The 27734-nt window shown below is 43.4% G+C and overlaps 1 protein-coding gene across 1 annotated transcript in view; it reads left to right on the forward strand.

Annotated features, from left to right (window-relative positions):
• PLB1 (phospholipase B1) overlaps positions 1-27734 on the forward strand; it is a 440448-nt gene that overhangs the window by 342892 nt on the left and 69822 nt on the right. The window contains exons 47-49 of the mRNA XM_085610369.1: positions 6491-6534; positions 16712-16811; positions 20493-20544. Of these exons, the coding sequence (XP_085466495.1) occupies positions 6491-6534; positions 16712-16811; positions 20493-20544 (196 nt within the window). The remainder of the gene's footprint in view (positions 1-6490; positions 6535-16711; positions 16812-20492; positions 20545-27734) is intronic.

Raw genomic sequence — 27734 nt, forward strand, 5'->3', positions numbered from 1 at the left:
ATGACAGTCGGTTCGAGAGTACATATCAGCTCGATTTTATGGACCTCTGACTCCCTCTATTAATTTGGAGAATGTTATAGCCTGAGGGAAGGGCCTCAATAATATCAGGGAGGGATTGCTCATCCAACCATGTTTCTGTCAGGAAGACCAAATCAGGGTTGTCATCTATCAGCATGTCATATATGTTGAAGCTATGCCGTTTCAATGATCGACAGTTCAGTAGAAAGGCAGAAAGTTCGTTACCTATCGTAATATCCTACGTAAATATCCTTTATAGGTCCTCCTTATGAGCGGCCGCTCAATTCCCACAGTGCTGGTAATAGGTGTTACAGGCCACCATCGGAATTATAAGATCCGCAACAAAACCTTATTTTCAGTACATTTCAACTGGATATCTGCTGAATATCAGGAAATGGGGTGCAGAACTACCAGTCACCCAACAAATCTTCATTTCTGAGGGTACTCTAGGGGTACACCTCTTATTACCCAGTAACTCCACTGACCTGGAGTTACCAATGCCCCTGGTGTTGTTTACTCTGTCGGGTGAATTACCACACACCCTCCAGGGATCTCATAATGGGGCTGTAAGTAGGCTGTCAAGAGGGGTTCAAAAGAGATGAATCAAGATCACATCGCCTAAGCCCCCGTATAGAGGACAGAACAGTTCAATTATGTCCAATACAGCCTAATAGGCCACAAACATCATTATCACAAATGAGAAGTCTGTGTGTCATGTAGCTAGCAATACCAATCTGAGACTATTTCCAATCTTTTAGCAAGAGATGCCCAAGCAATATGTTGACCATCCCATCCACTTTTACCTTTGACACTAGAATCATGTCCTGGAAACCCAATGATTTCAAAATGTGCCTCCAACCTATCTTTTTTATATACCTTAGAAGACAAAGCCATCTATTGATTGACCTGTCATCACAACTTCTTACTTCTCCGTTCTGCTACAGACAACGCTGGTCACGTACATTATTCCTCATACCATGAAGTCCCCTGTTCACCATGCTCATGTCACTGCTCTACACCTTATCCTGTCTCTCTCCACAATATTATCTTCACCACATACAACAGTGCTCTAAGGAGCCTAGATTTTAAACAGAACAAGTTTTCCCTCTGATGTTGCTCCTATTATATCATCTTTCACCTATTATACCTCAATTGTATTGTACCTGTCTGACTATGCCATTTATTTATCTGTTTTCAAAACCAACCCATAAATAAAAATTTGTAATTTACAATACCAATAGCTCCAATTTATGCAAAAGGCGAGACCATTGCATTGTAAATGCTTGTTGTTTGTATTTATTGAGTTGTTCATGTACCGTGAAGCGTACCCTCAAAGAGGGTGTCAAAGTCCTTTACAGGGGTTATGGAGGGAAGAAAAATACATTCATTTCAGGAGGAGAAATTCTTTTAAAAACTCCCAGCAGTCATACAGCTAATTGGAGCCAACCCTTTTAAAATGGAAATGAAGACGAGGGTAGGGCACTGTTTCATCAAAGTCAGACAGGTACAAAGATTTCGGGGGGGGGGGGGGGGGGGAAGGCTGAACTTTAAGCAATAGGCAGAGTGGAGCTGCAGGGGCTCTTAGAAGGGGGGAAACAACAGCAAGGCCTCATTAACATGCAAATGGTCTTTTAAAGACCTGTGAAGTGCTCGGGTGCGGCTGCTTTTTTGCCCGGGAAGGTGTCTCATCCCGGGCTGCCACACACGACGGGGGGGGGGGAGGGGCTGAAGCCCTGTGAGTCCAATGGGTGTTGCGCGCCTGACACACACACACACACACACACACACACACACACACACAGCCAGAGCCACACACACACCGAGCCCCACACACAATCCGTTGGTGAATATGTAGTGTTGGAAGGGGTCCACAGGGGGCACAGCGGCGGGGAAACGTGTGGGACAGAGGGCAAAAGGGGCACAAAAGGGAAAAAAACGAGTGGCGCAGAAGAGCACAGAAAAACGAGAGGAACAGAGGGCAGAAAGGTACAAAAAACGAGGGAAACGAGTTGAACAGAGGACAGAAAGGCACAAAAAAAGTGGAAAACGAGTGGCACAGAGGGCAGAAAGGCACAAAAACGAGTGGCACAGAGGGCAGAAGGGCACAAAAGACGAGAGGAGCAGAGGGCAGAAAGGCACAAAAACGAGAGGTGCAGAGGACAGAGGGAAAACGAGTGGAACAGAGGACAGAGGACAGAAAGGCACAAACAAAGAGGATAAAACCCTCCGAAATGATGTTCACTTGAGAGCTCGTTAGTAGTAAATTGCAATAATCAGCATGGCTTGTTTTCAGAAATTATATAGTTTTTCTGTAGCACTCTGGACGCAAGGCCCTGAACCCTGTTTCACTGGACAGGAAAACCGCGTCTTCAGCACGAGAAGAGGTGTGCGATCTGGGGGCCACTTGCCTTCATGTACTGGAATAGCCCCTATTAAGCGCCAATATAATTTGTGCTACCTTTAACGTGCCCCAGTTTGTTATCCAACAGCACTTGGCATGTTCGGACCAGTGGTCCGTACTTCTATAGCAAAAGTGAAACAACATATCCCAGCATGTAACTGGCTTCTTACTTCAGAGGCAAGGCTGTTCTAGTGTCACATGGGGCCACTCCAAAGCCATGCGGTGCTCTTGAATCTATCTAGACAAACCTAGTTGAATGGCTAGGTATTTTAAGGGGGTGCAAGGCTCAGCCTAAAAAGAGAACTGATCATGCTTTAGGTTGTACGTTTCTCTGGAAAGCAATTGTGTTTTATTAGCATATGAAGCAACATGTATGTTTATTGGCACAAAGGAACAAACTCTTTGTAAACGTTTTTGGAATTTTTTGGTACACCAGCTCCTGTTTCAAATGTTAATTGTTTTATGGTACTGCAATGTAGGGAGACTTTGGGCATCTCCATTGTCATTCTTTCTTGGACAATGCAAACCCAAAACACTTCAGAAATGTTGAGAATGTGTACTGTGAATAATAACTAAACACAGCATTTATTGTGAGGAGAATAAAAAAAAAATGAAGCCTCAATATTATCTTTGCACCTTTCTTGATGGGAATATCCCTCATGTTTTTTTAACATCGATTTTATTCCACACGCAATAGTTACAATTTTCTCACAATCAATATGGAAAATGTTATCAGTCCAATCGGTTCCAGACACATTTAAAGAGTGACTCGGCACGAAACATTTCGAAACCACTGGCCTAGTGAAACTAAGTATTTACTTAATGGACCACCATAACAGTACACAGTATTAGTCTGTGTTGTTGATTACCAGCGCCTACGACGCCACACTGCTTGCGCGTTCCATGGTGTTGGCAAGCTACCGGTGACGAGCCTGCGTCTGTCTGGCAGGGGAGAGCAATAACGTGTGTGAACATGTGACCTCTGAGCTCCTCGGGGCAGAGGGAGGGAGGGAGGAGAGGCAGAGATGGCGTCAGAGGGCACGTCTGCTGTTTACCAAGGCTGCCGATCAGCCTGCTCCCTGGCACAGCGGAGAAACGTCGTATAAAATGGGATTGCTGTCCAGAGGTTCTTGGTTGCGTGTTGGAAGCGAGTCTTCTGATCTTGGCAGACGCTTCGAGGCTTTTAGATGGTGGTTAAATAGGCTGTTTTTGCTAACAAACATACAGGTGAGGCGGCTGCATGTGTGCTGGGAGGCAAGTGTGCAGATGCACTTCCAAACTGTCAACATCATTGTGAGGCTAAACGCTTCTTCGGATCGTCATCTGCGGGTTCAGTAGTATAATTTAATTAATGAGAGAAGAGACTGTGCGTCGTTGACGGATTCGGGGGCGTGTTTTGCTTTTCTCTCCTCTTGCCATTGGCTGGAGGAGATAATTAGAAAAGTTGCAAAAAACACGCCCCCGAATCCGAAAAGGACGGGGCCTGTTCGGGGTGACGAACCTCTTCTCCAATGGCTGGCCAGCATTCAAGAGGCCAGCCAATGGAGAAGAGGGGAGAAGAGGGGCGGGTTCAAGTCCCTCTTCTCCAAGTCATTATCTCTCGCGAGCGAGACTGCGCTAGCGCAGCCTTCGCTAGCCGAGACCTAAAAACAATAGGTGATCCAATGCATGTCAATGTTTGTACACCAAGTAAGTTACACTACACCGTTCCATACACGAACCTGGACATCCTACACATACTAGAAGAACTTTCAGACTCTAGCCTGTGATAGAAATATTGGAATGGCATCAAAGCCACCTCTGACACATGACTGGCTGATAGCAGACTATGTGCTGTGCAGATGGAGGTCCAAAGTAATGTCAGCAGATGCCTCCTTGTCGGGTATACCATGTCCAAGTCCTCTCGCCTTTATCAAACCACCATCGCTTGCTTCTTCTGTCCCACCTCGTTCAACTGAGGTGAACTACGGGTACAACTCACAGAGTGCATAGGTTTGTAACACGAAGGATCAAGGCTAGATAAACACTCTATGCTGACACAGTGCCACCTAGAAACCAGACCCGTACTGACATAAGGAGAGAAGAGGTCGCCATCTAGACATGGCGCAAAGTTAGTACATTTGGCCAGATAATTGCATTGTAGGATTCTTACTGGAGTGCTGAAAATCCTTGTACACTTCCAGTGTAGGACATAAGATGAAGACAAAAACTCCTCATAGATTGTTCTAGACAGTGCTTAATTTGTGGGGAAAAAATGTGTGCCTGGGCTCTCGTCAGGAGGCTACTGCAGTTTGCACCACGCGTTTCCCCTGCAAGGGCTGTCAATGATGGTAACAACACAGCTACTAGCCATCTCACTCCTACAAGTATGACAGTTCTGACTATTTCAGATCTCCAAAGCTATAAGAATGACCTGGGCGGCAGGTAATAGTCATTTTTTATGTATATTGAATTAATAATTAACAGTTGTTGTGGTCATCTCTAAATTGGCCAGACAGTGCCACCTTGTGGCAGACTGTCACAAGCACCGGTGCTGACAATTAAGTGCGGGTGCTGGGCACCAGAAACCACAGGCTCAAATTAAGCACTGGTTCTAGAAAATGAATGTGCAGACACTGGCCCAGCAATGTGGATCCACATGTGCCGAAGATACGGTGACAAAGTAATCCACTGCATTTTTACAGCACTGTTGGAAGGATAGCCTTTAAGAATGTTTCTTTGTCTTGGGATGGGGGCGTAGCTTCTTCATTATCCATGACTGGGGCTTTCCATGGAAACTGCTTCCAGTTGGTTTCCTTAGTCCGACTTCCAGCCGCATTACACTGTCTAGTGGCTATGTCATTTTGCAGTTTCTGAGAACTACCACTAGGTGCAACAAAATAGGTGCAACGCTCAAGAAAGAGCAAACATTACAGAGAATAAATACAGAGTCTGGGTTCAAGGTGACCATAATCTAGATAAGCTCAATTAATTTTGCATGCCCAACTATGGGCTGGCAAGGTGTGACGAAGTTTAGCATCAGGTGTGGACTGGTCACATGGGACACAGGGAAAACCCCGGTGGGCTGAGAAACAGTGGACTGCTTTCAGGGTTGCCTGGACAGAGGTTTCATCAGTTATCCAGCCAGACAAACAGCCATGCAGGAACGAAGACAATATTATTGTGTACAGATACATAATTTGCCCCAAAGACTAACCCTCCTGCAGAGTATCTGTCTGATTCGCTACACTCAGTGCCTTACGGGGCTGGTATGAAGGGTTCCAGGACTGCTTTCAGCTCCAAGTCAACATGCAAAAATAAACTTCACAAAAGTCAGTAGAAAGGTAAGAAGGTAAAGAAAACTTAAAAGGGAGCAGAAAAGAACAAAAACTGAAGGATGTATGTCGGAACCACACAGACATTTTTTCCGCAACTTGAGCTGAACTCATCTTTACAACGCGTTCAATTACCCCGCAAGTCGTTACAACGACTTGCCTTAAGGAATGCGTTGGAATTCGAACAGTATAATATACTATTTCAACTCCAGTTTGTGAAACAGTAGGCAATCTGTGGGACTTAAAGTCCAACATCAATCCAACAACGCTTCCCTTAAGGCAAGTCGTTGTAACAACTTGCGGGGTAACTGACCACGTGGTAAAGATGTGTTCGTGGTTCGAACCATGTTTTAAAGACACAGCCTGGTTCGAGCTGCGGAGTAACGGGTGTTTCCCAAAACGGAAAGGGTTATGGGGAATTACCCGCCACAAAAAGAAGGAATGAGCTAGACTGCCGAAAAAAGGATCTAACATTTATCCGAACATGATTTTGAGACTGAAGTGTTTTAAAAAAATATATATATATATTTATCTTAACGTATAACTGAGTGTGACAGGCCAGGAAGCAATGGCTGTTTCCTCGGCAATGGCCCTCAGAGTTGTTGTGCAAGTGGCAAGCGAAGCCACTTCCTGCACAAGATCTGGCACTGAAGCTGTGCAATCACCACAAAGGTTCTGAAGTCTGCTGTGTTTTATGTGTTTGGCCTGTAAAGGTTGTGCATTTCCTGAACAAATACAAATCTTTTGGCTTTTGCAGCTCGGGTGGAGATGGGACGCTGGATAAATACACAACTTTGCCTAGTGAGTATTGTGATGGTACTGGAGGGCGCAGCAATCACTGTGACGTGTAAGGGTGGTATTATTGCTCATAAATGACCAGTTACTTTGTTAACACGGCCTAAGGGGTAGTGCTCATGAATATGGTATGTGGGTGAAAAATGTTGGCACAGAGAGACTGTGCTTGACGACCCAGTAGGCACAATAAGTGTTCCATGTTTTGTTTAATTTCCTCTTTATTATGCTGCCTGGGAGGGCAGGCCCCCCAGGGAGATGTAGCACTTTCAAAAGATGTGCAGTAACATAACACAACATAAGATGTGTATTTGTAAAGAGCACATTCACCCACAAGGGTGTTTTGGCTCTGAATAACAGATGTTTATTGTTACCCAACTCAATGGTACCCATTTTATCGACAACAGAAGAATGAAAGGCTGCAGTAGAGGGCAGGCCCCTCAGGGAAGTGTAGCACTTTTCCAAGACCTGCAGTAACATAATGTTGTGAAATACTCGTAGTCAGCGGTGAGTTCAGGTGGAATTTATTGTAGATATGCTACACAGCAGACACGAGAGCTAGGTGAAGACACATCCAGCCCTAACAGCTCTCATTACCATTTGAATGTCAGAACTCAGCAACAAGGCAACTAGGCAACCCATCAACGTTCTATCAGGAGAATAGAATAACATGGAACACTAAAGTAATACAGTAAAGAGAATATAACATATCCTCCTTTCTCAATAAACAAAGAGAAAGGAAACTAAAGAAAAAACAATAAATATAAATGTATCATAAGTAAGCATAAAACAGAGACCTTAAAACATATCAAATGCGGTATAGCATAGATAAAACATTTCAAATGCGTTATCTCTTAGGAATAATTTTAGGTCTTGAACTCCTTCTAAGAGACATTCCCGGGGGTACAGACTTCTCAGGACTAAGAGGCAAAGCAGAAGGAATTGAAGGAACATTCTTAACTTTTACAATTTTACCAACACTCCACCACTTTCCCCCTTCCACTTGCACAGAGTTACTACCCAACCTGGTGACAGAAATGGGAGAACCAAACTTGCTCTCACCTTTCTTTACACGCAAAGGGGACTTAATGCAAACAAGATCTCCAACAACTACAGGTACAGTCCTGACACCTTTCTTTTTGTCAAGCCAGGACTTCTGTTTGGACTGGGAGTTAGAGACATTTTCTCTAACCAAAAGCATAAGACTGTCAATATCAGGAACTGACTTGATCCACTTGTTCATCCATGCAGGCTTAAAGCTAGTGTTGGGCTTTCTTCCCCTTAATAAGTCAAACGGAGAGACTTTGGTTGTGGAGTGGGGGGTGGTCCTGTAGAACCACAGCATACTGTTAAGTGAATAGATAATATCACAGTTACAAGACCTGGCACGTTTGATACAGTCCCCCACAACCCTGTTCATACATTCTACAAGTCCATTGGACTGGGGGTGATAAAGTAAACTTTTAACATGTTGAATGTTGCATGATTTTAAGAAGAATTTAAATTCAGCACTCGTGAATTGAGTACCATTATCAGTCACCATGGTGTCAGGAAACCCCTCCCTCAAGAATACATCTTTAAGAAACAGAATTATGTTATTGGTAGAGGCTTCCTTAACAAGTTTCATTTCGGGCCATTTTGAAGCATAATCAATTAACACTAAGACAAAACGACACCCTCCAGGTAAAATTTCCAAAGGTTCCATGACGTCTAAACCTACTTTGGACCATGGTCCAGAGGGACACTCAATGGGAAAAAGAGGTGGAGTGGAAACTTTCAAACCTTTGTCAGCGGATCTACAGATGCAACATGAATCAACCAGATCATTGATATCACTGTCCATCGAGGGCCACCAAAAGAACTCGCGGACCCATCGCTTGGTGAGCGTATATCCTAAATGACCCTCGTGAGCTTTGATAATAATGTTTTTCCTAAGATTCTGCGGGGCAATAAGCATGTCACCTCGTAATAACACACCATCTTCCAAAGAAATTTCAGATTCCACCTTCCAGAAAGGCTGTATGCATTGAGGAAGGGCACGCTCTCTGGGCCAACCTGATCTAACAAACCCACAGACTCATTGTAAGATCTCATCATCAGCAAGGGCTTTAACCCAACTGTCTGCAGTATCAAGCCCATGCTCCAGTAAATCGAGTGAGGCTACCAAGCAATCATCAGAATCTTCCTCCCCAACATCACCAGGAATAGTTCCTACCTTGTTATTGTCAATGGGAAAACGTGACAGATAGTCTGCTCTGAGATTCCTGCCTCCAGAAATATGAACAACATCAAACTGGTACTGCATGAGGTGAGATACCATACGAAGGATCCTAGGTGAGCAGCACTAGCTGGTGCCGGCCCCAAGAATAGAAATGAGGGGTTTATGATCAGTTCTCAATAAGAAGCGTCTATCCCAAATATAGGGTCTAAACTTTTCAATGGCCCACAAGCAAGACAACAGCTCTTTTTCGATAACTGAGTACTGAAGTTCCCCATTTCTCAAGACCCTGGAGGCAAATGCGACCATGTTCTTTCCTCTAGGAGTGTCTTGGGTCAGAACGGCCCCCATCCCTACTTGACTTGCTTCAACAGTTATGCAAGAGGCCAAATCCGGGTCATAAGGTTTGAGTGCACTGCTGTTAGAAAGAGAACTCTTTACACACTGCAGGGCAGACTCGCATTCATCTGACCATTCGAACATTAAAGCCTTACAAAGTAGAGAACTGATGGGCCGTACAATAGTGGCATAATTTGGGACAAACTTCGAATAAAATTCCAGGAGACCAAGTAGGGACTTCACACCACTCTTATCAGATGGAGCGGGAGCTTAAGTAATGGCATCCAGCAGCCCCTGCCTGGGTTTGATGCCTTCACCGGAGATCAAGTGACCTAGGTACTCAATTTCTTCAGTGAGAAACATGCATTTTTCAGGTTTAACGACCACACCATGATCCTTGAAAAGTTCTAGGACCTTTTCAAGCAAAGAGTTATGAGTCGGGATATCTTTGGAATGAATCAACACATCGTCTTGAAAGATGAGTACACCCATAATCCCACCTAACATACTCTGCATGACTCGTTGAAAAACAGAAGTCGCAGAAGCAAGGCCAAAGGGCATCCGTTTCAACTGAAAAGTCCCTAAAGGTGACACGAAAGCTTTGAGAGGGCGAGATTCAGGTTCAAGCTCAATCTGATGATATACACTGGCCAGGTCCAGCTTCGAAAAAAATCTAGACCCTCTAACACTTACAAATAGGTCGCATATTTTCGGTAGTGGGTGAGAGTCGACCCAGATCTCCTTGTTGAGAGATCTCAAGTCCACGCAGACACGCAGTTTCCCACATCTCTTGCGTGCGACGACCAAGGGTGAAAGCCACAGAGAGGATTCAGTGTGTTCGATAATCCCTTGGTCGCATAAGGACTTGAGCTCTCTATCTATATTGTCTCTCACGCTGAAAGGTACACCTCTCAACATATGCTTGATTGGAAGGGCTCCATCTTTTACTACAATTATATGCTTGAAACCTTTTATGGTTCCTAATCCCCCTCCAAAAACAGATGGAAAGCGATTGCTCCACTAGCACAGATGATCATCAGATACAACAAGAACTTGCTCAGAAGTGCCAGGTCTAAGGACCATCTTGAACAGACCCTGATGGTACCATCCTAGAATATTTAGACCCTTCACTGCAACATACACTTTCCCAGTTATTTTCCTATTTCTAAAAACCAGAACATCTTCAAAAAACCCGAGGAGATCAATCTTCCGTCCCTCATACAAAACTGGAGATCGATCAGGAGGTTGAAGTGGTCTTTCTCCCCGTGTTTTGTAGAACAATTCATGAGTCACCATTGTAATCTTGGCGCCTGAATCGACAAGAAGAGTGAGTGGTTTCCCTCCCACAATAATTTCAGCAATGGGATCTACACATTCACTCGATTCATCAACACTGGACACAGATTCATGTAATAAAGCAACAATAGAAACTACTTCAGAATCAGATTCTTGATCTGATTCCAAAACACATGCAACAGATCTTCTTGGATTTTTCCGTTTCATGCAGACCTTTGCAAAATGCCCTATCTTTTTGCAGTAATTACAAGTCACGGTAGCTCCAGGACACTTTGCTCCTTTAAAGTGAGGAAGATTCCCACAACGGTAACACATCTGCTTAATGTGTTGAGATTCTGGTGTACCCTTCCCAGAGTTAGAATTCTTGGGTGTATTACCTCTTGAAGAAGATGATTCACTGTCATTTGTCTTTCCTTTAGTATTAGAGACGACTACACTGACTGGATCCGTAGATTTCTCTTCCAACTCTTTTAAAGATACTTGTGATGTATCGATGCTCTTGGCAATTTTGACAGTTTCATCAAGAAAAGGATTTGCAAGAGAAAGAAGCTTCTGGCGAATCTGTTTATCTCTACAATGACAAACAAATTGGTCACGGATCAATTGGTCTGTGAAGATATCAAACTGACAAACTGCAGCAAGTCTACGTAATGTAGAAATGTAGGAGCCTACATCTTCGTTTTCACACTGTTGTCTTTTAAAAAATTTGTGACGGAGAACCATCAAACTGGGTTGTTTGTCAAACCTGGTATAAAGTTTTAAAATAGTATCCTGATAATCATCAACAACATCCTCTGGTAGATGAACGATTTCAGGAAGGTGTTTGTAGATAGAACGACCTTCAAATCCAAGCGAATGAAGAAGTAAACATTTCTTGCGTTCACTGTTAAACCTTGATGCACCAATCGCTCTCAGATATGTCTGGAATGCATCAAACCAGATTTCTCATCGAACGGGAGGTTCTCCAGGAGATTCCAAGAAAGAGGGAGGAGGAGTTACAGATTGCATAATGGCGAAAGGAAGAAGGAAAAAACGTAGCGCTAAAAGAAAAATGAAGAAAAGGTAGATAACAAAGAATAGAGGATGCAATGCAGTAAGACACAATTAAAACTTAGTGTAAAATTATGTTTCAAAACCAAACATAAGATAAAATGTGTTAGTAGGTGTGCAAATCACTGTGTAATTATCACTTTTTACTGGAGAGGTATTGACATGAAGAATGTTGGTGTGCGAATCACTGTTCAAAAGGTTTGGATAAATCGCACAAATAACAATAGTTTTGAAGAAAGGTGTGCGAGTCACCGTTATTCGCTAAAACGAGATTCAATAAATGAAGAATATTTCAGCTAAATGTGTGGATCACCGCAGAGTTTGTGTAAAAGGTGTGCGAATCACCGTAATTCGCTAAAACAGGGTTCAATAGATGAATTGTTTTCCAAATAGGTGTGTGAATCACCGCAGTGTGACTCACTCCATGAAAGAGATATGCGCAAAGTAGAAAAGATGTGCCGATTATCGCAATTGGCTGGCTGGATTGAGAAGAATGTTGTGAGGCAGCAGTTGCTAGGTAGCAAGCGCCGTTACGTTGCGCGTACAGTCAGGCAGGCCAGGCAGATTACGGCCTACTTTTGCGCAGTAGCATAGACGCGGCGTTGCTAGGCTACAAATCAAATACTTTTTAGTGTATGCGCGAGACGATGTCAACGTCTCTGTAAGCGCGAGACCCGTTTTCCTTGAAAATCCACCAAAATACAGCCGAAACTTGAAAAAAACTCGCCCCGGGAATAAGGAAAGCTCAACAAGTACAACTAGAGTCAATGTAAAAATGACGCTCGCTCCACTCAAATTCTGCAGTGAGGCTGTGTGATCGAGGACGGATTTCGAGGGGAGAATTGCCTATTCCAGCAATGGTGCGCAAGCCGAAAGCATCGGTGGAGTGAATGAAGGAAAAGGAATAGTCTTACCACCGGATGAAGCAGGCTTTAGTGCGATAAACATCAACGGTGAGTAGGGTTGCACGCAGGGTCCAGCGTGTTACTGTGTAGCAGCACAGGATCATTGCCATAAATTGTTGTGAAATACTCATAGTCAGCGGTGAGTTCAGGTGGAATTTATTATAGATATGCTACACAGCAGACACGAGAGCAAGGTGAAGACACATCCAGCCCCAACAGCTCTCATTACCATTTGAATGTCAGAATTCAGCAACAGGGCAACTAGGCAACCCATCAACGTTCTATCAGGAGAATAGAATAACATGGAACAGTATAAGGCTGTTACACTAAAGTAATACAGTAAAGAGAATATAACACATAACATAAGGTGTGTATTTGTAAAATGCACGCTCACCCAGAGAGTAATACTTGGCTCTGAATAACAGATGTTTATTGTCACTCAACTCAATTGTACTCATTTTATTGGCCTCAGAAGGATGAAATGTGCAGTAGACGGCATCCCCTCAGGGAAGTGTAGCACTTTTAGAAGACCTGCAGTAGAGGGCAGGCACCAGCCGGGCACTGCAACAGCAATTCAGATTGTCCATTCTAGGGGTGAAGGGCACGATCCCCCACAGAACAATGAACATGAGAATCACCCCTCATAGGAGAGATCACCCCTTTCACAGGAAGCACAGCCCTGGTGCTACAGGCCGAGACCGTGCTTGTCACAGGTGCTCAGTGACTATACGAACTGATACATCACCCGCCGATTCGCCGGCCCTGCCCCTGAAAATACCTACCCAGTACAGGACGCGAATGTAAGCGCGTACATTACACTGCACGAATCAACCATTTCAAAATACACCTTTTGCTGGCAGCTGTTCGAGGCAGAGCTGGGACGCCTTGAAAGCCTGTATCCTCAGGGCCCTGTAACACTCTTTCAGATAGCATCCCTGGCTGAGGCTAAAATACTTGGCAACACTTCAAATTCTATGGCATAGAGACGAGCATCACATTGATTCATTAAGGAGAGTCACATTAATTTAGTAAGCATTGCATTGATTCATTAAGAGACTTATTTATTTAGTAACTTAATTAAGCATTGATTCATTAAATAGAAACACACTCATTTAGTACATTTAGTAGGCATGACTGATTCAGTAAGTAGACTCACATTCATTTAGTAAGTTTAGTAATCATAGCATTAATTCATTAAGTAGAGACTCACATTCCTGTATTACGTTTAGTAAGCATTGCATTGATTCATTGAGTAGAGACTCACATTTAGTCAGTTTAGTAAGCATGACTGATTCAGTTAGTAGACTCACATTCATTTAGTAAGAATAGTAAGCATTGCATTGATTCCTTAAGTAGAGACTGACATTCATTTAAGTTTAGTAAGAAATGCATTGATTCATTAAGTAGACTTGCATTCATTCCGTAAGTTTAGTAAGCATGACTGATTCAGTAAGTAGACTCACATTCATCTAGTAAGTTTAGTACGCATTGCATTGATTCATTAAGTAGAGACTTACATTAATTTAGTTAATTTAGTAGGTGCTGCATTGATTCATTATGTAGGCTCACATTCATTCAGTAAGCATGACTGATTCAGTTAGTAGACTCACATTCATTTAGTAAGAATAGTAAGCATTGCATTGATTCCTTAAGTAGAGACTGATATTCATTTAATTTTAGTAAGAAATGTATTGATTAATTAAGTAGACTTGCATTCATTCAGTAAGTTTAGTAAGCATGACTGATTCAGTAAGTAGACTCTCATTCATCTACTAAGTTTAGTACGCATTGCATTGATTCATTATGTTGAGACACATTCCTGTAGTAGGTTTATTAAGCATTCAGTAGCAGACGTACTTTAATTTAGTAAGATTAGTAAGCATTGCAGTGATTCATTAAGTAGAGACTCACATTCACTTAGTAAGTTTAGTAAGTAAGACTCTGATTCAGTAAGTAGACTCACGTTCATTTAGTAGGATCAGTAAGCATTGCAGTGATTCATTAGCTAGAGACTCGCATTCATTTAATAAGTTTAGTAAGCATGACTCTGATTCATTAAGTAGATGCTCCAACTACTTCCTCAAGAATTTACCACAAGTAAAGTCAAATTGAAATTGAAATTCTCCATTGAGTGTAAAGTTGTGCATTGCATTTCATTCCACTTTTTACAAGTATCACACCAAAACTGGTACATCCCCTGCAAAGAATTCAGCATGCTGTTACCAGGATTGCTATTAACATTCGGCTAAGATAGTATAAGGCATGGGAGCCTGCAATCCCGGTGTAAAAGCCCTTTCTCTAATTTCTTTATTATAAGTGACTGGTGATGTCCCCAGTTGCCTGTAATAAAGAAATTACCTGTAATATCGTTTACAGGTAAACTCTGATGTCACAATTCCTGCTTTCAGAGCCAGCAGCTGAAGGGAAAAGCAGGACACGGAACATAATTAAAGCTGCAGTTTCAAAAACAAAAATGAAACACAGCTTTCCTTCTACTCAGTTTTTCTAAATAAACAGTGATAAGCAGAAAGGAGATATTTAAGGTACTTGTATCTTTCCACACTTTAGGAAATTGTAGAAAATCTAGCATTTCTCTTCATGTTTTAACACGTTAGGAGGTACAGAGGTTTTATAACTCTAACTTGTAATTAACTGAGTCTAATATCTTATTGCAACAAATATCTAACTGCTTTTAGGTGTGTTTTATTTTTCACTCGAGATCCTAATTGTATTCTTCATGTTTACAAACATCCTATCTATTTCGTGTGAAAGACCACCACACCAAGGATTTAGGTTGTTCATGTGAATAGTTATGGTGTGCAAATGCATTATAAGGAATAAAGTCCTCCCTGCTATACATCATATGTATATTGCAAGTCACCTCAGAGTTCCGTGACATTATAAAGGAAATCTGCCTTCGGCCTTGTTCCTGTATATGGTCACGGAACTCCTCAGTGACGTGCAATATCCTTATAATGTATGGCAGAGTGTACTTTATTCTCTATATAGGATTACAGTGGTACAGCTAGAAAATATTGCAGGCAGTATGAAGCTGTGTCCCCCATTGTAGCAATTATGATCTAAAATTAAAATGCTGCTGAATGCACAAAGCTGTGAGAGAACTTGTGCCAGAGGAGAGTCCTTCATCTTCCAGACGCCTCATTTGTGGAAGAAGTTGCCAGTCTGTAGCCGCAAGCAGGAAGGAATGATGGTCTTTTGGGGAGCAATTAAAAAGCACCTTTTGTCCAATTCTTGCAAATGCTGCATTTTAGCGCTTTGAGTCCTTTCAGGGGCCATTAGTGCTCTGGAAATGGTTCAGGTAGAGCGATCTGATGGATTTGGGAGATGCACCATGGGAGATTTCGTAATGAATGAATGACTGGGCTGCGGTGCCGGTCCTCCCGGAATACGCAGACCCTGGAATGGTAGTGAACGCTGAACCCACCCTTCTTACTGACCTTGCAGAAATGTTCACTGCCTGAAAATCACAGCTGACATGTTTAGTGTTGCTGCAGCAGGAATAGCGGGAGCTGGCAATGTGGAAGTGCAGAATCCCAAGTTTTCACCAAGAGTTGAGTGTAGGGGCAGGGAACCTTCCAGTTCTTGTTCTAGAGCAGGACAGCATTAGTTGGTTGCACAGGGTCCAGAGGCATAGCCTCCCCTGGTGCAGCAGGTGCAGTGCACCAGGGCCCAGGAGCCTCTGGGGCCCACTGAACCATGATAATTGCTGTTGTCATATTTCAGACAGCAGTCGGGAGGCCCCTTTCCTCCTTTGCACCAGGGCCTATGATATTGACTAGAGGGCTATAGGGGCACCCAATGTTTCCCTACAGGCAGCATACCTAGTCCCGTTGCTAGGAGATGCGGGCAGTAAAGTGTCACCTTCAGTAGGTGGTAAACAAGCCTCCACCGGCCCTGTTTTCTGCACTCAATCATGACTTACAAATTATAAACTTCACTTAACGTGCTTGTTTCTTGTCCACCGTGGAATACCACTGAGGCATCTAAAGGTCTAGCTAAGTAAAATAAAATATTCTTCTTGCGCTTCACAAGTGCTTCAATGTCAATCAATCAGGATTTATACAGTGTGGCTAATCACCCGATAGGGTATCCAGGCGCTTGCAGGTCCTGGGGGCTTATTCAAACAGCCAGGTCTTGTGGGCCAATCCGAATTCAGGAAGTGAGGTGATGGTCCAGATGTGCATGGGGAGGCTGTTGCAGGTCTTTGCTGCAATGTGGGAGAAGGAGGGTTTCGACTTCTGCTTCTAAGCGTACTAAGCGCTATATAAATGAAATTACAGTACAATACATTAGCTGCATACGTTGTGCTAATGCCTACTGAAGAGTTTACAATAAGCCTTGTTTTTTCTCTTTGAAGATATTCTAAAATGGTTCAATCCAGACCTGTATGGCTTTTCTGTTGGCACTGGGAAAGCGAATTCGAGATTTAATGTCGCAGTGAGTGGTGCCAAAGCACGGTAAGTCACCGATAAATATGCAAACACTTGACCTAGTAGAATTCAGGAAGAAATTATATTTTTAAGCATCAATGACTTAAGCACCTTAGCCAGGACTAGGGCCCTTTTATGATGGATTCAGAAAACTGGATATGAATTTTGACCATCTGTAGGATTCCCTTCAGGTTCATCCTTAGAAAACCCTGGACATGTGCAGCTCGCCTCACGTCACATCAGTAAATTTCCAGCACACATTATTGACACCTGAAGAGGCAGTCTATCCATCCCGTACCTGAACTTCTCAATATACTTTCCCTTAGTGTGCCATCTAAACTCTTTCTGTCCAATGCTCCATTGGCAATTTCTTTATCATGAAATCCCACTTCAGTACTTTGGTGGTCCTTCAAGTAATTGAGATTCTTGTCCATGACTGGTTATGCCTTAGTCCTTCTTTCTAAGGAGATACTGCCTTTTTTCTCCGCACCATGTGGCAATCTATTCTCCGATTACTTGCATGCTTTCGAGATGTAAAATACTAACTTCTGAGTCTGAAAACTATTGTTTTTTCACATTTCAGCAGATTTGTCAGGGAGTGGTTTTATTTCTGGCCATTTGGACTAAACAGTATTTTTTTGTTTTGAGGGCTTTGAGTCTTTGAAATCAAATTCTCCTGGGCAGCTCTGGTTTAGGAGGTAAACTGAAGTCATATGTATCCAGAAAGAATTCAGACATGAAACACATAACCAGTCAAGTGTGGCTGAGGAAAGATAAGCTAAGAAGTAGAAGAACTGGTCAGACCTTGGCCATGTGTTTATTGTTAAGTGAGCTCCTTCAGAGGCCTTAGTTTGTTCTCAGCAAAGGGTGTGTGAAGAGTAATGGGAAATCTGTGGCCACCCCTTTGTGGTTCTATTAGGACCCAGTAAGGACCAGAACTAATGCACTTTTATCCTTATGTAGGTCATCATCGTGTTCCTTATCCCGTAGTCTGATGCCACACAGCAGGGCACCTCAGTACATTTCCAACACACATTATTGACACCCAAAGAAGTTGTCTACCAATCTCGTACCTGTGTCATATCTCAATATACTTTCTCTTTGGTGTGCCAACCTAAACCGTGTGCCACACAATTCCCAAACACATATGCACCATACATGCACAATACATACTTGCACCGCCTACCTTAGGAACCTCATACGGATTCCTTTCAGCACGATTCATAGAACAAGCACTAACCGGGTCCCTCAGCTCATGCTCGTTAACACACATGCAACACTTCGTCACGCTGCAGACATTGCAGGCACTATCACAGCGAACCACCAGTACGTAGGCTAAGCACACACCCACCTCTGCAGACACTGCAGATGTCCCCATTCCCACCAGCAACAGTATACAACACACTGACTACATGCATAAGACTGGCAGAGGCTTCACGTTCATCCTCAACGCCTCTTGGCCATGCACCCTCTAGAAACTAAACACCAACACCTTCATGTAGCTCCCAATCTGCTGAGTCCCTCTCTCTGCACTGTCAGATGACCACTTCCTATGAAACACACAAAGGGTGATGGGAGGAATGCTTGCAATTTTTCTAACCACTGGCAGTCCCTCATGGTAGCATTGGGCACAGTTCTTTTGCCCAATATGCCACCTCAATTTTGACCCAACCATACACAAATCAGTCTCTACCTTGCTCCAATAGGAACAGTCCAGACCGAACTGCCAGGCCAGGTCCTCCCTGAACCCGAAAACAAACCCAAGGCCAGTTTGCTTCACCCTGATTGGGGCTCTTGAGTCAGGTAGAGCTTGGTTCCAGTGGCACAGTGAGCTCGCTACCCACGTCTGGGCATACATACCTTTGCCACTAAGCCGGTATGTCAAACACACATAAGCACAATGAGTTGGGATGCTACCTCGAGCGTCAGTGCTGAGGCAAATTGTAAGCATTCCTTCTATCACCTTTTGTATGTTGGATGACTACTTTCACTTGAGTTATTCATCTCCCGGGTCCAGCAACACTTTGAGCTAGAAACTCACTGACCTCATCATTATGTCGTTCATTAACCATGCCAAAAATATCTTTCTTTCTTCATATACTGTTTGGTCTGATAATAACAATGAATGTCAAACAAAAACTCCCAGTACCAACCCATTCCAAATACAACATTCCCAGTCTGGTCTTCACCAACAAGCTGTCCCAGAATTCCGCCACTGATGCCACTGGAGTGGTCAGACAAAGCTACCAGGCCCTCACCCTCTGCTATGCAGTAAGCACCCACCAACAAACAAGCAAAACACACCCATCTGCAGGATACCTGGCCTGACAGTTTTGGCTGCACTGTGCCTACTGGAGCAGACAGGACTGAACTGCGTATAGCTCGTGTCTGTCTGGAGTGTCATCGTATGTGTGTAAAATGATGAACTGAAACTTGTCCCCAAGCGATCGCCAGAGGATAAGATTCATTCAAGCATTCTATCCATCATTTTGTTGTGTTTTTACAGTAGATACCCTAAGTGCAACCCCTGCACACAGCAGGTCCCACAACCTCGAGCTCCCTTCTCACCATTTTACTGAAAGTCTACCTGCTCTGTTTTTCCCACAGCCTTAATAATTACTCCTAAGTCCCACGGATAGAAGATATTGATGTAAATTACAGACACACAGAAATTTAAAGCATCAAGTTAAAGGGGGTTGAATTGAGAATGATTTGTGGAGGTCAAATTGGGGTAAATAGGGAGGTGGCTGCAGGCACGAGACCCAAGAAGGGCTGGAAGCATAAGGTGAAGATGGAGAAACATTAAAGGAGAATATATGTCTTTGTCCACGCATTCTTTTTCCCCGCAGGGATTCACAACACGGTTGTTACAACGACCGCGTTGTGATTCCGCATACCATTACTCCGCAAGTCGGAACATCGACTTGCGGAGGGGGGGCGCTGGATGTTGGAATAGTATAATTTACTACTCCAAGTCCAGTCTGTGCGGACACTAGGGAAGGTGTTGGATTTTAAATCCAACACCTCCCCCCACTCCACAAGTCGCTGTTCCGACTTGCGGAGTAATGGTATGCGGGGAAAAAGTTTCGTCATAAACGTTGTTTACCATTAAAGGATAATGATGAGGAATTCCAGTCAAAATGGCCAGCTGCAGTATAGGAGACTAGACGAGAAGACTCATTGCAGATAGAAAGAGCAGGAAATCATGATGTAACTGTAGGTAAAGATGGAGAATTTCCTAATGGCCCCTGGAGGATCATCTAAGAAGCCATCTGAAAATAATCCAGTGTGTTTAATTGTCACTGTCTGCTTAAAGGAGATAAAATGAAAATCAGCATTGATCAGTAAAATGATAATTACAAATTGGGAAAAGTACTCTCTTTGGAATAAGGAAGACGCAACATTGACGAGCTCCAAAGAGTGCACCTGGCAGGTCACTCATGTTTGCCAAATACTTGGAAAGATAATTTGCTACCATTTCTGGTTACTCCATGTTGGAACCTGTGTTATTGGTAGGAACAAAAACATTAATTAAATGAATTGGTTTGGTTGAGGCGAAGATTCAAACCAATTGGAGCAAGAGCGATGTTTATAGATTTGCATCTACGCAGTATCTCTGTAAATTTAGTCAAAACCTTATCTTTGCCAATTTCAAACATACAAGCTAGCGGTTATCTTGTAATCACAGAATGTCTTTCCTCCCTCTAGTAACATGACAGCACAAGCCCGTGACCTAGTGAACCGGATGAACCAGAGCTCGGTGAGTGTGTTTCTACAGATATATGCGACTGGGACGTGTTATTGGGAAGGGTCAACCCCTGGGGTAAGGGTTGTATTTTCCATTGAGTTCTTTTTAAATTGCATTTGCTCCTGCTCACAATGTAATCAGAACCCATTCATTATTAATAGACAACGTAATTGAATGGGAACTCTCATATTGAGGTCTTATTTTCATTCAGCCAAACAGGTTTTGAATTACGCATTCCCTCAGCTCCCTGAGAGGCATATTTATAACAAAGTGGCGAAGCGTGTCGTTAAGCCAAGAAGGCTAACGACACGCTCCGTCACTTTGGAAACACAGGGCTGCACCAATTTTACAAGAATATGGTGCAGCCCTGCGTTTCCCACTGCGCTGGTGCTAAGTTTAGCAGCCTAACACCAACCAGGCACCCTCGCACCATAGTGCAAGCATGCCTGTGTTGAGGGGAAGATTGTTTATGTGCAGGAAGGTCCCCCTTCCTGCATAGAAACAATCTTTAAATGCCATTTTGCGCTTAATGCAGCACACATAGAAGTTGCAAAACTGCATTTTTTTTAAAATGATTGTATGTGTGCATGAAGGGGGACCTTCCTGCACATAAACAATCATAGGCAAGGCAATTTGCTGTTTCTATGTGTGCTGCACAAGGAAGCACACATGGGAACAGCAAAACGAGGAGAAATAAAGCATTTCTCCTCGTTTCCCCTGTTTAAGACCAGGTTCTCCCTGGTCTTAATTTTGGCGCTCCCTCCTATTGACCCTGTCCTTGTAAATAAGAAGCAGCGTCATAACCAATGGGTTGTGCGGTGGAACACCTACCGCAACACCCATTACCCTCCCCTTTCACTCTAAATACAGTGTGAAAGGGGGCCTTATTTACATGGCAGCGTTAAGTGGCTTAACACTGCCTTGTAAATAAGGCGCGGTCCCTATCACCCCCACAACGTCACTTAAAGTGACGTTGTGGTGGCGATAGGGGCTTGTAAATATTCCCCTGAGTGTTTCAAAATGGCGGCCGCAGCCTATAAATCTCTGCTTGGTCCAGTTCTTCAGTACCTGCAGGTTTATTTGATGCTTAAAGTTTAAGAAAGATAGTTATGGAGTTTGTTAAACTCCACCAGAAAATGCAGCAATGGGTATTTCATAAAGAAGCAATTTGATCACACTTAAGCTACTTGTAAATCTAAATTATATTTTGGAAAACTACTTAGTGATACACGGATAACGTTTTTTAATAATAATGTCGCTCAGGCACCAGCACCCACAAGAACTTGTTTAATCTTCAGAGACAGCGAACACACACCTCCTCAGAACGAGGCGAGACGCTAAAAATGGCGCTGACCCTCTGCCCCAGCCTTTGTGTACATTATAATTTAAACAACGCCTCCTGTTTCTGAGACACAGAGCGGGAGGCATTTCTCAGAATTACAGAAACGTGAAATCACTTCTCTTCGCAACCCCAGCAATTATAAACGAGGTGCCAAGGAGCCCAAGATTTACATGCATTTTAATTGCAGAGACAAAAACAAGCTTTTCACGCTTCACCTCGATGCAAAACAGTTTTAAATCAGACAACAAAAGTGTGCAACTATTTATATGATGTGGCTGCTGCCAAGTCATAGCTGGATCTCTGTCCTCCGTTCGGGCGAAGGATCTTTGGAAGCAGATATTAAGCAAAATTGTGAAAATTACCAAATTCCGGAACACAGAATAAAGATTTCAAGGCCTTCCTACCAGGGCTTAGCGCAAACCCCTGCAGCGGCTCAGGGGCCCCCTCCCCGCCCTTCAGGGGCCCCCCAGTTCAGCCTATCAGCCTAAGACCTATGAATATTTATTAGGTATGGGAGGAGTCTCACTACCCCCACCCCACTTTATGCTGGGGTACCCCATCATTTTGCGTTATGCCACTGCTCCCTGCAGGAAAGGTGATTAGTGGTGGTGGTACAAAACTGGCAAGGAAATACCACAATTTGGCTGAGCCCTAAGGGAAGGGCAACCGCGGGCTGACAATTTATGAATTTTGGGTTTAACCAAGAGACCAGCAGTAGCAGATATCAAGAAAAGTAGGGCAAATGGGTACAATAGTTATGTTGTATATATATTTCATATATTTAGTTAGATGCCAATTCTATATATTTACCAACAGATAAAATATGTACTAACGTTATTTAGATATGTTCTTGAATGGAGGCCGTTTTGAAACTTTATAGTAACTTTGTCCCTGAACAGCCCATCCTATTGTAGTCACCTCTCCTTAGAGATGAATGTACTATGAGACCAGGTCTCTTTTCTGTGTATGTTTGTAGGAGCGACAAGGCCTCCTGTATGGATGGTCTGACTCTGGTATCTACTACAAGGCATGTGTGTGGCCGTGTTTCTGTTGTGTCGTGTGGGCCAAGAAAGCGTGCAGAGCCAGGAAGGTGGGCTTCTTATCTTTTATTAAAGTCCCAGACACCGTCCTACAGTGAGCAGCAAATCCCCCGTCTTACCTCGTGGTCCCTAAATTTAGGAATATTTACCCCAGTCCCCACATCTTCCCATTCCCCACCACTTCCATTCCCTCCCTGTTGGTGTCCTGAGGTGGTGTCGAGTTCCTCCTTGCTCAGTGTCAACGGGGTTCCAATGCCCTGTCTACTCATTAAATATGACACCTCCACCCTTTTCCCAACAAAACAAAATGTTAGGAAGGCGAACCCTGAGGAGAGATAGAGAGAAAAAGGCAAAGACTTAGAAAAAAAATGTCTGTCATAGCTTGACTAACCGCTTGGGTGTTGGATTGTTTGTGATGGGTGTAGGCTGATACACAGTGGCTTCAAACCATCCCCAGTATCTTGTTCTGCTGCGTCATTCGCGGGGAGCTTCCGTGCGAGCCTGCTTCACTGTACCGGTTTCTTTCACTTTCTCTGTCGACAGCATTGTGACCACAACTAGTTCTGATGTTTTCATTTTCACGCTCTTCTTCTTCTTCAGGTTCATGGAATTTTGTGTGATGTAAACTGCTCTTATGGAAAGAGTTCCAGATGCTTCCGTTATCATGGTGCCTTTGACTCTGGGGACTATTAGTGGCATGGTCGGAAAAGGAGTGTCAGGCTTTCGGGTCTGCTGTCGTCACACCAGCACCAAGTCACCAGGTCACATGTCTGCTTGCTTCTAATTTTTGCCTTGGCCTCTTGGTTGCCAGACATTATGACTTAATGATCTGGTGGTGTCTTGTCTTCCAACTGTGAGAGTCTTCTCTGACTCTTTCTCCAAAGCACGAGTTCGGAATGGCACTTTCCTGTGGAACTGTGGGGTGCGTCGTGAGAGTCACGCAGAAATTGGCATATGGCTTGGTCAACAGACATCTGCCTCACCTTAGCTCTTTGCACTGCCTTTTTTTATGGAGACCACGAATTTTTCAGCCATTCTGTTGGTGTGTGGCCACAGCAGTGTTATTTTCTGTTGATGTATCCCCAAATAAGCCATGAATTTGCAAAACTCTTCAAATGAGAAAGGGGTTACATTGTCATTCTTGAGTGTGAGTGGAATACACCAGACTGCAAACATTTCTCCTAGGATGGGTAAGGTTGACGCTGATGTTGACAGCACTTGGCGTACCAGAAGAAGGTGGGAATACTCATCAGTGACAAGCAAGAGGTATCCTCTGGTGTTCAGAGGTCCATGGAAGTCAGCTGCTAGCGTTAATCACACTGCGCATGGGAGGTCAGTAAGTATTAGCTTCTCGGGTTGTAAGGGCTTCTCTGTGCTTTGATATCGGTGAGGTGCTTGAGTAATTTTTTCCACCAGACGATCTGGGGCCTGGTCTCCGAGTGCCTTTTTTTGTTTGTTATTATCTCTCGGTGACTCTTATGTGCCACGTTGATGGTTTATCAACATTGTGTCTGTGGTGTGACTGTCCCTGTGCCACAAATGAATATTGCTTGCTTCGCTTCAGACAGCTTTTCTTGCACATTCTTAAATGACCACTTGTTGACCACTCTATTGTAATGACTGTTTTTGTTGGTGTACATCCATTGTTGTTTTCTCATGCTGTTCTCACTTTTGTCAGTGTGATATAGCTGTGCATAATTGTGAAAGTCCCTTTAGTGTGTTCTGAGCTGACAAGTTCTACCGCTTTACAAAATTGATGTACTCCTCTGCCAACGATGGTGTGGAGCGAGTGCTCGGAAGAGGGTACCTGGAGGCGTAGTCTGCATGGTAGTAATCTCTCTCAGCTTTGTGTACTATCTTGAAGACATAGTCCATTAGACATATCAATTTTATATACATGGTGGGATCTTTGAATTTGGGTTGCTGTAGATGGTTATCAGTGCGTGATGGTCTGTAATGATTGCAAATGACTTTCCATATAAGAACATATTTTGGTGTTCACGCTCCCACACAATGGGCAGATTCTCTTTTTCTGGTTGTTAGTATGCTTTTTTCGCTGATGTTAAGCTCCTTCTACTTCTTGCATATGGGATAATTTGTCTGGGATAGTGAAAGCTGAGCTTGTACTGTGCTAGGATGATCCCAAACCTACAGGGATGGCATCTTTTGTCAGCTCTATGTTACGGATGCATCGAAAAATGCCAAATGGTCCACAGATGCTACAGCCTCGTTGATGTTCTTGAAGGTGTCTTCACATTCTGTCGTCCATTTGAATTGTTTTCCATGTTTGGTGAGTTCTCAGCATGGTGTGTTTATTGTGGCAAAGCTATTTATGTAGCAGAAGCAGTAACTCGCTAGGCCCAGGAATGTTCTTACATCTGCTACATCAACTGGAGCTTGTGTTTTGTTAAGTGTTTCGACCTTGGTTGGATCTGGTTGCATTTGTTTGTGGGGGAAGATGTGTCCAAAAATGAGTGTCCTTTTCCTGCTCACATTTTCCGTCATTTAGCATCAGTCTTACTTCTTCTAGACAGCTGTACGCTTCCCTTAGTGCTTTGTCATGCGACTCTTCGTGCTACCAAACACTGGGATGTCATCACTAAATTAAGACAGTTCTTCACAAGTCTATTTTCTGAAATATCTTAGCAGAAGATTATACGCCGAAACTGAGGCCTTTGTATCGGGTGTGTGGACAGTTTTGTGATCTAAAGTGACTAAGGATCCAGTTCTAATTGATAGTATCATTTGACTAGATCTGGCTTGGAGAATAGGCACGCTCCATTAAGGCACTGATCATATTGTTTATACGTGGGCCTCTGTCTGTCCTTTGCTTTTGCCATGTTTGGCAGTCACATGTCTGCACAGATCCATATTTTTTGTGTACTTCGTTTTGGTACTTCTACGATTGGGGACACTCATGGATCGGTCCGTAGCCCAGTTCAGTGATGTGTCTCTTTAGTAGACTTAGTTTAAATTCCTGCTCTACCTGAAGTTGCAGATGCACTGGTACGTGTTGCTGGTTTTAAGATAGTGACTTGATCATTTTGTAGATGTGGAGTACGATTTGCATCCCCTTCAGTTTCCTGATCACTTGGAACAGTGCTGGTTGCTCCTTCCATATTGTATGTCATGGCAATTAGCCCCATAGTTTGTGCATTTCCATTGCTGAGAATGCACAGCACTTCACCTCTTCAGACGTACTTCATCTAGTAGTGAGGTTTTATCATATGTCAGTGTTTCTGAGAATTTGCCTAGTCACTGGGTTTGTATTCCTTCTTTTCATATTGAGCTAGTCACATTTTGTTGTATGAGGTTCTACTGTCGAAATAAAATGTGGCTTTATGCTTTGGCACTTGTAACTGCACCACTGCTGTTTTTTTACCTTCTTTTTCTCCAGCATCTGGATGTGTTCTGGTTGTCTTTCTGGTGCTGTAGTTTCTGTCGTAAGGTACATGAGCTCATCCATTCCTCGCATAAGTTCTTGCCATGATTAGTATTTTGTCCAGAGTATCTGTTTCTTTTAAACTATTGGTACGAAACGTTGTCAAATGCAGTCATACGGCATCCTCATTGATGAATTTTCCAAACTTGTATGGTACGAACTTCCGCAGTCTGAATGTAAAGATAACTAATGATTCATCAGCCTTTTGACATGCCATGTTAAATGTGTTCCTCTTGTAGTCCACATTGTGCGCAGGTCAAAGCCTTCTGGCATTTAATCAGACTTTTGTAAGTGGGGATAGCTTCAGGTGGGAACTCCATGAATACATCATCTACATCGTCTCCGACCATGTTGAGGTAAAGGTCTCTGGCTTGATCGTCACTGTAGTTGTTGCACGTGGCTCATAAGTAGTGTTTTATGGGCCTACTCCATTTTTCTACTTGGCTTCTTTGGTCAGGGACTCTCTGCGGTCAAATGGTAGAGGATGTTGGAAGATGGACCTGGCCATGCCCTGTTCAATCTCCAGCACCTTTGGTTATGGTGTTATTAGCTTTGATTGCTGATGCTGTGCAATAAGATATTGACTGACTGGCTAGTGATGTTGAATTGTTTATGTTTGTTGCTGTGATCTACTTTTTGGGTGATCAAAAGATTTCTTTTCGTAAATTGCCTGAATTAAAAAAATCTGCCACTATTGATTCCTATGAGATTTATGGATTACCTGACCTAAGAATGGACACTTCCATTGGTTTCTGTTGAAGGGTGCCTGGGTTCAAGATGGCGCCTTGGTGTTGAGAGGTCTTATGGTCTTTGTGTACCTTACTGTCTGCTGGGGCACCGCTTTGAAGAAGATGATTGCATTTGATTTCATTGACTGCAGGGATTTCTGGGCCATGCTAACTAGCAGTCACGCACTTACACCAAGGTTTTCTTTTGTGCTCTCTCATACCGCGGAGGAATATGGGGTGCTCTTGTGCAGGCAATTTTCTTGCTTTTGTGTTAATACCATGGGGGTTGCAGGGGTACTATGCAGTGCTTAATTAGTAAAACAAATAAGAGCCAGGGCTATCTCAGGAGGCCACTGCAGCTTCCACCACACATTGCCCTGCAATGCTGCCAGTGATTGTAACAACACAACTACTAACCATCACACTCCTGTGGAAATGTGGATTTTCCTGGTCAGTTATGTCCCCTATCTTGGACCCCAACGGTTCTATGTGCATGTCACAAGTACATGTATGTTTCCCTCCAGTTCCAGTTATGAAGACGCAAATACATGTGCGTCCACCGTCAACATGTCCTCTGTCAGATCCGCCATGAATATGTCGGATATTCCTTTCCCAAATATGAAAGGCCACCGGCTTTATATGGTTCACTT

Source organism: Triturus cristatus, chromosome 6 (assembly GCF_964204655.1).
Source record: "Triturus cristatus chromosome 6, aTriCri1.1, whole genome shotgun sequence".
Taxonomy (NCBI): Eukaryota; Metazoa; Chordata; class Amphibia; order Caudata; family Salamandridae; genus Triturus; species Triturus cristatus.